Here is a 12,710-nt window from a genome sequence, read left to right on the forward strand (position 1 = left end):
TTTGGAGGTAACTATCTTTCAAATCCCAACAGCTGGACTATTTAATACAATCTGGTGAATCAAAGTATAATTCTTCACTGGGCTCACAGTGGGGAGTCTGCATTAGTGTATGGCAGCATTCCAACAACTGATGCACAGCCAAACGCTCTGAAGTCTGTTTCATTTATAACAAAAATGGATAAAATGGCAATCATATTTCCACCTTCAAAGGACAGAAAAATGAAAGATGTCGATATAAAGTAGTTTAATGGAGAAAACTGGTGATTAAATCAGTGTTTGCAGCATAAAAATAAGAATTACTATCCGACTTTGTTGTACCAGTATTGCCTTCTTCAAATTCCTCACACTGGTGCAGCACCAGCCTGACAATGCTGCTGTTACAGCTGAGGCATTGTTAAAAATTATTAACCCTATTTATCAGTTATTCACAGCTTACTTTCAACAGTTTGCCAAGAGCAGAATGTTTCAGTGGGAAGAATGAACATAATTTTGGTGCTCCTTTTCAAAAAACCAGCATCTACTTGTACAAATAAAGCTGGGAAAAGCAATGAGCAAAGACAGAGTTTGCTACAGTTCCGAAAAACTCAATTTTGTCCAGCCAAGGTATTTGCATTTAGTTCTGTGCATAGCTCTTCCCTCAATGAGATGGTTAATGCTGTTATCAATATTCTTGTTATTTGTCCAGCTATATATTTAAACCAGAAATTGAGACCCTAGTTGTATTGTACTCATTCACACACAGTTGCTCACAAGTCTGCATTGTATTTTTTTAAAACTAAACACATCAAATCTGCACTGTGAAATATGGATTTAGATGAGAAATGCATTTGAGATTAATTCTGTGGGATATGCAATATTCCATGCTTTGTTATGTAAGAATATCAGAAGCAATCTGTTCTGTTTATGTAGTTACAGAGCCTACAGAAAGTGTAAATACTAAAGGGTTACTAAAGCCTGTGACGTAGCACTGCTGTGACCTTTGCATAAAATTTACAGTAGGAGTACAAAAGGACAAACTAGGGATCAGATTGTCAACTGAGACTTGGATTTTCTTTGTTTCCTCTGGTAATATTAGAACCTTGGCATTATTTAACCTGGGTCGGTGTTCTATTCATGAAATCATTGTAAAATCATTGTCATGTGTATCCATTAGAAAACAGAATTTTATGTCAGTATTCATTGAGAATAAAAGCAAAAAACTGCACATGTGTCTATTATTTCAGAATTCTCAACAAGGTAGGAGAATAAACCAGAGAAGAGCACAGGCTAATACTGAGCAACAGTAAAAAAGACACCAATTCCAAGTTTTGAAAGTCTGAGATGAACAAAGAATTCCACCACAGCACTACCCATATTTGTCCAGCAGTGATTACAGGGAACATACACAGTGACACTGGTGAATCAGCCCTCTGCTCCCTACTGAAGTGCTACCTGCAACACCAGACACCTGTGAAGGAAGGGCAAGGAACCTTCTCCATTTCAGAATGCCCCTGATAACCCAGCTGAGTACAAAGCAGCCAGCAGGACAGAGCTGCAGCCAATCTTTAGCATGGACACTGTTCCCACTTTCAGATGCTTCTTTTGAAAAAGCTCAAAAAGATCAGCAAATTTACTTAAATGAAGAATCTTGGTGAGCTTCTGCCTGCACTGAGATGGCACACAAAGAATACAAGCTAAGAAAAATGCCTCAGTAGCTTCTAAAACAGTTAAAATTGAGGAGACCTTCAACTTCCAGAACATCCTATTGTTTTCTCCATCTGTTGTTTAAACTAAATTGCCCACGTTCAAGCTGCACTGGAAAACCTTTGCAGTTCATTCCAGCTGAGGCTGAGCTGCTCCCTGCAGAGCTGGTAGATGATGTGGGGTACTAAGATTACAGCTGGGAGAGGGAGGACAAATCCTTTAATTGTATAAAATCATCAGATTAAGACTAACCCTCTCTGTAGTGCACTCTGTCAGCAGACAACTCTGCACCCCAGGAACACAATGCTTACCAAGTGCTGAAAAAAACCCCACCAAACAACCCAAAACCCAGGGGCAGGGCTAGACACACCTTTCCCTTCTGTGCCCACACACTGCAGGGGGTCATGGGAACTGGCTTTGCTGCCAAGGAAAATAAATTGTCACCTCTTCTAAGCAGTTGTCCCAAAATTACACTCATACTGGGTTAAACACTGGGGAAGAGATCTGCAGAGGAAGTTACCTGCACACTCAGGTGAGGCCTCAGTTTCTCTACAGGACACAATTACTGATGTCTCCCTTCTAAGCAGCACCTCAGCAAGATTTCACACATTCCAAACCATCTCCTTGATGGCTTCAGACACACAAGAACCTCTAGCACTGAAATAACACCTCACCCAGGGCCTCTAAACTCAGGTTTTCTATAGCAAGCTGTACATTAAAATGTAGGTGAAGAGAGAAGAATAAAGCCTGCCCTGCAAGAGACACCTGGCAATGATGAGACATGCAGTGCTCCCCTGTGATGGGAAAGGTTTGCTCAGCTGCTGCAAACAGATTAACAAGTCACACCTTGGTTAGATTTCAAGGAATTGCAAATGATGGGAGCTGCATCTTTCAATCTCAGCTGGGAATAAGGAGAAGAGGATTTCTCCTGCAGGATATCCAGTCCAGGCAGGGCACTGTTTGTTCAGTGCTCTTCAGGGAATGGAGTGGTGAAACAGGAGCAGAGTGTGGAGGGAAGCAGCCCCTGCTGCAGGGCACACAGCTCAGGGTGATTCACTGTGGGGCCCCCCAGGACACCCAAAAACATGGATGGATCACATGTCCTGGTTTAGCTTCACTCATGCCATAAATCCAGGGATCCAGGATGCACTAAGGGCTCTCCAGATTACAAATCAAAGCATAGCAAACACAGACAATAGTGAGATTTGCTTCAGAAGTGCTCTGCTCATCCAAGCCAAGCTGCTTGCAGGGAAGCCCAGAAAACTGCCTAATTACAGAGCTGAGTTGTCAGACCTGCTGGCCAGATGAACTCCCCTCTGCTGCCTGCTTCCAAGGAGCCCTGCTTCCAACAGTGCTTTCACACCTCCCAGTCTGGAGGCTGCTTCTACCAACCTCTGCTGCAAACAGCACCCAGGAGAGAAAAGCAAAGCAGTTGCTCTGTACCGTGGTGTGGGGCCTGCAGGTTATCCCTGCTCCTCCTGCCAGCCTGGCACACAAGAGAAGCAGAGCCCCAGCACCTCCTCCCTCACTGGAAATCCATCCCCAAGGACGAGTGGTCCCAGTAAAGCAGGGTTACACACCAGCCACTCAGTGCAAGCAAGCCCTGCAGCACTAAGGACTCTGGCCCACCACATTTGTTTTAATGCTTTGAACAGATAAATTCAAGTGAAATGTGTCTTTCGGGATGTCACTGAATAGGCAAGCTGAGAAATAAATTGAGCTTCACATATGCTTTTCTAACACATAACAACTGTGACTGTCAGCACAAGATCCTTTCCACAGCCAATTCACCACGCATTCTGTGAGACCTTGGGCCTGCAATTATTTCATTTCCTTTCTTGTAAATGCAATTTCCACTTAGTTCGTTGAAATAAATGTACACAAAAGGTGGCAGGATTGTCTTGTGTTTTCTGGTTTGTTCCAAATCATAGAAATCCACAAACTACAAACACAATTTTCAGGATCAACCTCACCTTTCTGTCAAGGGTAGCTGCTCAAGAAAATGCAATGGCACTATTCATGCCTAAACAACTGCTGAAAATATCTTGATCTTTCTGATTAAATTAAAATGAAGATCATTTTTCTTCTAAGGATACTTAAATGAAATAAAAGGAGAAAATACATATGATTGAAAATGACATTCTGGTTTTAATTCTCTGTGGGAATTAAATACAACTGTAGTGCACAAAAGGAAATTGGGCTCTCCATCCACTCAAAAATAAATGATGAAAGTACCTGCATAAGAATGAAGTATCAGTTCATAAAAATGCAAACTGAATATTCAGCTCATTTGTTATGAGTTTCTCCTCTGAACAAAGCAATGGAGACTTGCTAGAATAGGTACTGTTGGTATTTTCTAACTGACAGAGCAGGAAATCAGAAGTTTAATTAGCCATAACTACAATATTTTGCCAATCTGATTTGTCTCATCTCTTTCCTTTTCTTGAAATGACAAACTGACAAGCAACCTGGCAAGGCAACAGAAGCAAGTGCACAGCCTAATTCCAAAAGGAGCCTGGTACTGCTGGAGAACAAACCAATCCTGCAGGGAATCTGAAATAAATATTGCTGAAGTAGGTTTAACTCTGATGCTGGTTTCAGGTCTTCAATTTGCTGTGGTGAAAGATTCTGCTGCCCACCTGTGCAAATGCAGCACCTTTTTTTTTTTTTAAACTTGAGATTTCAAGGTAATTCAAAATTTTTACCAACAAATTTTTAAGAGTAATAGTCAGGACTTGGTTCAACAGAAACATCCCTGCACAGCAGCATATAGACCAAGATGACTCATGTGATTGTATTTTTTAAAGTATTTGCCAGAACTACTTTTAATCAAGAGGTAACAATATAACTATCATCCCTCTTCAGGATATGGAAAAACCCTCAACCTTGTTATTCTTCAAATAAAAAGCCCTCTTGAGGGCTTTTTTTTGACAAAAATGAACATGTTTTGAAGAATGTTCACAGGTTTTAGAGGAAAAAAACTTTATTAAAGAGAATTTAATTTCTCCTTTCACATGAGGCTGCAAATTATTTGGGGAGTCAGTGGTAAACAGCTGCAGACTGTGCATTTATCTTGTTAACCAAAACTGATATTAAATCACTTACCAAACACATCTTGTACTACAATATATCTGGAAATCCATGTTCTACTTACTGTAAAGTAGGCTTGGAGCCCGTAGCACCCTTAGGCTGGTTGGGGACAGGACCTGAGTTGGGTACTTTGGAAGTGAAATCTGTCTCCACATCTTTCTGGTTCAGTGCTGCCTGTGGGGCACTGGCTCCTGAACCCAGCACAGGCAGAGACTTTGATTCTGATGTGGCCAAGATTCCAGTGGGACCTAAAATCCAAACAAAGTTTAATGCTTCTGTTACCCAGATTGGTCTAGAAACAACACAAGAGCAGAGCAGAATTCAAGCTAACTGCAGAAATCAAAATGGAATTTTAATGAACAGCATCCATTGCAAGAGAATATCAAAATACTGCATTTACAGCTCCTGCTCTCCCTTCCTTGTACCACAGGCAGCATTTGCTGTGTTGATCCTCCTGTCTTCTGGGGGGTGAGTCCTGCTGCCCTCACAGCCCCACTCAGGCACAGTTTTGGTGCTCTCCCAGCCTGACTGCAGAAATGCCAGCTCTCAGTACTAATGAGCTGTCTGCAAAGTCCAAGACAAAGCTCTACAGTGACATTCAAACCAGCCACACCTGCACCAACTGTGGCATGGACTCACACCTGCACAAATTGTGCAGAACATCAAGAGTTTCTTACAGAAGATGACAGTAAAGCACAGCATAAAAACTGGTTTGCAGAGGAGGTTAATTCAAAGCACCACTCCTAAATCTCATTTCTCTGGCTCTCATGACTCTCAAGAGTATTTTCACAGTAGGTCTGTCATGGTTTGACGCTGGTGCAATGCCAGTGCCCCCATGAAAATATACTCTCCCTAGTGTCTACTGTGAGATGTGACCAGGAATAGAGCAAAGCAGAGACAAGGTTCAAGCAAATAACATCTGAGCTCCAGGATGGAAAGAAGAATCTGAGTCTATGTGTGTGCAGAAAATCCTGACAGAAGCAGCTCTTGGAGAAAATGGAATGAAAAGCAACAGGTGAGACGGGGGGAAGAAGAAGAAGAAGGTGAAGTTCTCATAATGGCTGCAATGGCAGTGGTCTGGAAGAGAATGTGAGCTCCAGGAGCCCCTGAATGCAGGGAGAGGAAGGGGACTCCTGAAGGGCAGCACTTACTGCCACTGTCCTGGTCAGTGGTCACTTTCCGGCGCCGCAGGACTCGCTCCAGCTCTGTTTCACCACTGTCTGTCTCAAGGGACTTCAGGCTTCGGGAACTGGTGGATTTATTCAGTGTTTCCTGCAGCAAGAGAAAGGAATGAGAAACTCTCTGAGGACAGATGATGCCAAGCAGCTCACGTGCACAACTTCAGAATCCTTCACACTGCAGCTCCAGAGCAGCGTGCCAAGCTCTGCCATTGGCACAACAGGAGCAGCTGGGATCCACTCCCCAGCCCACCCTGACCTGGATTCATGATGCAGGGACAAACCACACTCACTACACATTAGGGGGGTGATACCAAGCTGAAGAGAGATGCCCTGGCCCTGCCACTGGTGAGCAAATTCTGATGTTTGTGGGAAACTGCCAACTTCCTCCATCTTAACGTGTAAAGGATCTTAAGAAACTGCTGGAGAGTTATCATGCACATAATTAACCTCTGCTAACAAAGAGCCAAAGATCCATTTTTACTGCTCCAGTGGGTTTTATATTTTAGCATGGTCCTGTGTTGCTGCATCCTGGTGGATACATGTATGTGCAGAAGTCAGTGTTTATCAGCTACAACTGCAACAGATTATATCCTGTAACGCGGCTGCTCTGCCATAAACCTGACTCTGTGTCTATATACTTCAAGGCTTCTCTTTTGCACAGAGTTAGATCTCAAGCTGAAACAGTATTTTATACCTACAGAACATAAATAAATAATATTATTAAATAAATGCTATTAATAAATGCATAAGCAAATGCTATTACTGCCTTATGCCAAGGCTAGCATGTGGTATCAGTGAAGCTGCAAGTTCAGGAGCCCTTTTCTTAAAGTGGGAGGAAAAGAGGCTTTAAGCAAAGCCTGAAACCTCACAAACTTGCCTACAGGAATTTAAACACACATTTAGTGCATACTGCATGCATTTTCCCACTCCCAAAAATCAGTTGTTGGATCAGAACATACTTGATTGTAAAATTTGCCCAAAATGTTTATAATGCAACTGGAAATTTGGTACCCATATACTATTTCATTTTCCCTCTGAATCTTTCCATAAATCTTATTCATTCAGCCTTCCAGAACATGTCAGACTCATACAGCATTTTTCCAGATCATAAATAACATTCTATTGACATGTTTTGTTGATAAGCACATAACTTTTGACTAGAAATAGCCAAGGAAAAAAGGAAATAGCACTGCAAGTTGCAAAAGCTGTGCTACTTTCAGGAGCCCTGCAAAGATGCTCTTAATTCTTCACTCCTGCCTAGAACTTAAAAAATCTTCTTTCAAAACTATTTGAAATTTAACTGAGCAGGTTTTTCATTAGTAGCATGCCCCAGATCTGTACAAATGTATGCGTACAAAAGCAACTTAAAAACGGGAGCCACTCAAACTCTGGAGTTTGCACAACATAAATGTGTTGTGTTTGTAACAATTATATGGAGGTCTACACAAAATGCATAATTAGCATAGTAACAACAAATGTTTACTCCATCACATTCCACCCCCATGTTTGTTGTCTGACTGTGCATAATCACTGCTCTCAAGAACAGACTGGAGCTGCATTTTATACAGTTGGTCTTGCACTGCAGATACCCTGAGAGGCTCGAAAGCAAGGAGCCTGACACAGAAATGCAGTGCCTGCAGGCTTCTCCCTGCTCCCCCTGAGTGCACAATCAAGCCTCCCTGATGTCAGAGACACAGTGCTGGAGAAATAAAACAGCTATTAGAGAAAGGAGCCTGGGCAGGACAGCCCTGTCCAACGCTCACTGCTGCAAACAGCACACCACATCCCACTACTCCTGTAATTATGGAATTCTGCCTAAAGAACAGTCTCACTGTTGCATTTTATTCCTTTCCTATTTACTGCCACATTTAATTAAGTGTCCCTCTAATTAGGGCTCAGCATTAGGGTCTAGTGACTCTCTCTAGAGACCATTTCTTCCCTTCTTCCCCTGCTTCTTCACATGACTGGAGAACAGCAACTTTAACCCATCGCTGCTGATTTTAAATCACACTCTGCTGTACTTCCTTGCATCCCCCAAAGAACCACTGAACTGTTTTTTGTATGGGCTGTTTAAGCACAGGGTGATGAGAATGATTAGCTTCACCTTCTAGAGTGGACATGAAGCATTTTGCTTCAATACTGGCAGAATTTCACCTGCCAAAGAGGCACCTCAAACGTTTCAGGGTTACAAAAGTCAGGGAGCAAGAACTACAGATCCTTCTGACACAATTTTAGCTCTTGTGCAAAAGAAGCAACAAGCAATGACTTGAGTAAAGGACACAACAGGAGCACATTGCTCTCAGCTGGGCCAAACATGCTTTAAGTTTTTATTTTATGACAAGGGGTTATATGGACAGCTACTCAGAATCCATTTTTTCTACATATAAATGCAGACAGACCAGAGCTATTGCTTGATTTAAACCTCACCTATGCTAACAAGAAATCTGGTGCCACAGGAAAGAGACCAGTTGATGAGGACAACTCTGCATCTACTGCATGTGCAGTCCAGGGTCTTTACTTTGGACTAGGTACAGATACTCCATCCCTAAGCATCCCCACTGTGAGTACTTGGAAATTTTCCAAAGAATCTATGGCAGACACAGACCACAAAATCCCCTCTAGTGGCAGGAGCACACAAACCCAGAGAAGAGTGCAAAAACTAATTCTCCTTAAGCCAAACCAAAGTCAAGGGTGGAATTGGGGGATTTGCTTCTATGGCTTCAACCCAAAATGCAGAAGTTTCACAGTTTGCACAGAAGGCCCTGTCAGCTCAATGAGAAGAAAATGAAATTTAATATGAAAGTTTCCTCTTACCAGAATCCCTTTTAGCTCTTTCATTGCACTTTCAGAGGGCTTTGGTGTTTCTGGCTGTAAGCAAACACAAGACACAAATGTTAAAAGTCACATGAAGTGGCCCAGGACAGACTCTGTGCCTGCAGACAGACTCACCCAGGGGCTGCTGCCAGGCCTGTGGCTGTGTGACACCCCCCTGTCCCCTCCTCCCGTGGGCACAGGGCTAACACTCCATCCATTTCCTTACTCTGATGAAGAGCAGAGCCTCAGCTCTCAGCATCTTGTGAACCACAGACTACAAATAAAGATTATGCTTTTGTGAAGGAGCTAAGCAATGTTCTACAGTAGCCACATTCAGGTAGAAGTTGTGTTGCATAAAAGAAAAAAAAAGTGTTAATGCAGTCTACTTGTTGATCATCCCCTTTAAGCACTTTAGGTATTCTCTCTGTGCTTTTTGTTTCTTACCAGCTGTTTGTTTACAAGCTTCTTTTCTGTGTCAAAGAAACTGGCCTTTACTTACTTACTGCTGCCTTCGTTTGTGTTGTTTTTTGCTGCTCTAATTCATTTTATGCAAAATCAAGCAAAGTAAATGAGGGGAGGAAAATGTGTTCTTCAGAATATATAACAGAAAAGTTTATTTTCAGTGTAAATTACTGTACTTAGCTAAAATTATTGGGCTGCTACTTATTCCAAACCTTTGTTTTAGGCCTGCTTGACTGGTTGACTGGTCTCAGGTGAACTCCCTTTTTAATCCTGTCCATCATTTCTTCCACAGCTTGCCTCTTCAGATCTGTAACTTCTTCACCTGCTAAAAAAGTCAAATAACAGATCACAATTCAGAGAGGAACTGCCCAGAAATGGTACAAAGTAAAAAACCATGTTCTCATTCTGGATACAGGGATCTCTGCTATCAGCTCAGCTGTCCCCAGCTCCTCAAGGATAAAATTCCACCCTGCACTGAGCATCCTGACTTTGCAAATGCCCAGCTGCAGAAGTTTGGGCAGAAGCAGGGCCCTCATCCTGAAAAGCACCAAGCTCCAGGACCTGTCTGGGAATTGCACAAGCTCAGTGCTCTAGGCTGAAGCAGCTCTGCTTCCACTGGGGCTCAGCAGAAACTTCCACACTGACACAGGACAAGCTGATAATGCCCCAGGACAGTGACTCCCCCATTTCTCATGGGTTTGAGGACCTGGCAGGAACAGCACACCAACACCTCAGCCTGACCTAAACCCACCCCTTCAAAAAACCCTGCATCAAGTTAAAGGGAAAAACTGAAATACCATGGAAGGAAATGGCTGCTTTGTCAAGAGATTTGGTATCAGGACTGCAAATTATTGAGATGACATATGAAGCTCTGTGATGAACCTAAATAATGCCTGTTAACTTATTCTGGATAACAAAAGAAAAAACCCTTAACATACCAGGAAGGGGAGGGGGGGGAAGAGCACTTAAGTACTTGGAGAAATAGGCTTGATGCTATTCAAAGCTGCCAACCTTGTACCTTATGTAACGGGAATTTTAAAAAGATTTCTGCTCTCTCACTTGTCAGGGTACTCTTGATGATTCATAGAAATGTGGTTTATGTATTCTAAGCTGATTTAATGTCAGCCTTTAATTTCACAAACAGGCTGTTTCAAATATAAAGGCTTAATTGGTGGTATGGGATAGAAACCACTCATTCTAAGTCCTTAACAGGGGTTAAAACAAGACTCAAGTTTGATATAATAACTAGATAAAGAAAGAATTTTCTGCCTTTTTAAAATTGTTATTTTAAGGACAGCTCAACTATTAAGAGGAAAAGCAGTTTATATGTAATTGAAGAAAGGTCAGAACTGTTAGTTTACTAATAAATAATGAAAGAATGGGGAGTTGAGAACTTAAGAGTGAATTTCAGAGTATTTCATGCAATCACTACTTGTGACAGTCTCAACAGAAAGTTGTAATCAAAACATCTAGGATGCTTCAAGGAACCCTGACAAATCAAGGCACCATAATTGGACTTCTACTGAAAGATAAGACTGACCCTTCATCAGAGATCTCACACAAGGTCATCTCTCTAACTGCTCTATCCAGGCCAACAACCTTGTTTCTCTCAGACTGGTAACCAGTTCCCAGAAATTCCCCCAGGGACCTGCCCAAGTCACTCCATTCCTCAGTTCCTCACCTGAGAATGGAAGGAGTAAAACTCTCTTTCCCCCACTTCCTGCCTGCTGGCTCCATGCAACAATCCAGCCTGCCTTACATACCATTAGTCTGCTAACAGCAGGGGTCTTTTTAACAGTTATATCCTATAATTTCAGCCAGGTTCCCTTCTTTGTTTAAGTGGCAGCAAATGAGTTAAGCAATTCACTAAAAACAAACTCCTGCTGCTTCAGAAGGAAGAGAGAAACAGCAAGAAAAGCCTTGGTTATTTAACTGGCAATGCCTGTCTAACTAGCCCCGACTCCTCAGGCACTCACAGTCATTTGCAAATCTGTACTTAACTCCTGTTCTCAACCTACTAAGTTTCCAGCTTCCATCAACAACAATAAAATGCAATTTCAGCTGTTACTTGGCATGCAGAGCTACCTTAGTGCAAGACTGTTTTGTTTTAGGTTTTCAGTGTTATTAAAGGATTAGAATTACAGTCAACTCTGAGTGGTAATTTCACAAGATACGAATTGAAGGACGAAAACTGAAGTATTTAACAAACAAGCTCTGTGGAGAGGCTCTAGACAGAAGAAATTTCCATGTTCAGAAATTTCCCTGTATTATGCTGAATAGAACCTGCTCTCTGTTTAATGCTCATAGGTTTGGTCTTCTGCCTCTTGCAGGTAACCTGCAGAAGCACAAAGCCCTGCACATGCTGCAGCTCAATCAGGAAAATTAGAACTTTTCTCCAGTTACAGCAAGTGCTAGGTGTTCCCTTGAGGTTTTTGACCTGCAGCCTCAAAGACTGTTCATACTCAAACCCTTTTGGAAGAAGTAAATTGGATGCTGAGGACCAGTTCATTGTGGAGGCAGAGGTGGCTATGAGGGCTACACAAATTTACTTGGGATCTCAAGGAAGTTTTGAGTAGAATACAACAAAATGTTTCACTGTGACCATCTGGTCCAACAGCCTGACCACTTCAGGGCTGACCAGAAGTCAGAGCATGTTCCTGAGAGCCTCAAAAACCTACAGGCTTGGGGCACCAGCCACCTCTCTGGGAAGCCTTTTCTAGTGTCTGACCATTCTCACCATAAATAAATTCTTCCTTATGTCCACTCTAAGCATTTCTTGATGCAGTTTTAAACACTCCCATGTGTTCTGTCACTGGATCCCAGGGAGAGGAGCTCAGCACCTCCCTGTCCCTTCCTCAGGAGCTGTAGAGAGCAATAAAGTCACTCCTCAGCCTCCTTTTCTCTGAACCAGACAAGCCCAGAGTCCTCAGCCACCACTCCTAGGAATACCAAAGCTAAAGAACCAAAGATATCACTTCCCATCTTGGTGCACATATGTGACCGTGTTCACTGGGGTCTGAGGATGAGGGAAGAGATGAGGATCTGACTCCATGCTTCAGAAGGCTTGATTTATTATTTTATGATACACATAATATTAAAACTATACTAAAAGAATAGAAGAAAGGATTTCATCAGAAGGCTGGCTAAGAATAGAAAAAGAAAGAATGATAACAAAGGCTTGTGTCTTGGACAGAGAGTCTGAGCCAGCTCACTGTGATTGGCCATTAATTAGAAACAACCACACGAGCCCAATCCCAGATGCACCTGTTGCATTCCACAGCAGCAGATAACCATTGGTTACATTTTTTTCCTGAGGCCTCTCAGCTTCTCAGGAGAAAAATTCCTAAGGAAAGAATTTTTCATAAAATGTGTCTGTAACACACAAATTCCTGGGCTGCAATCCCATTTCTGGACTGCAAGGCAGAGGAACGTGCTGGACATGGAGAGCTGTAGATAATGCTGTCAATCAGAAACATCTGA

At 42.4% G+C, this 12,710-nt stretch overlaps 1 protein-coding gene across 1 annotated transcript in view; it reads right to left on the minus strand.

Moving 5' to 3' along the window:
* Positions 1 to 12,710, minus strand: part of SHTN1 (shootin 1) — a 56,740-nt gene that overhangs the window by 4,730 nt on the left and 39,300 nt on the right. The window contains exons 13-16 of the mRNA XM_066554556.1: positions 9,443 to 9,555; positions 8,769 to 8,822; positions 5,925 to 6,045; positions 4,838 to 5,021 (exon numbers count right to left, since the gene is read on the minus strand). Coding sequence (XP_066410653.1) covers positions 4,838 to 5,021; positions 5,925 to 6,045; positions 8,769 to 8,822; positions 9,443 to 9,555 — 472 coding nt within the window. The remainder of the gene's footprint in view (positions 1 to 4,837; positions 5,022 to 5,924; positions 6,046 to 8,768; positions 8,823 to 9,442; positions 9,556 to 12,710) is intronic.

This window comes from Molothrus aeneus, chromosome 8 (assembly GCF_037042795.1).
Source record: "Molothrus aeneus isolate 106 chromosome 8, BPBGC_Maene_1.0, whole genome shotgun sequence".
NCBI lineage: Eukaryota > Metazoa > Chordata > Aves > Passeriformes > Icteridae > Molothrus > Molothrus aeneus.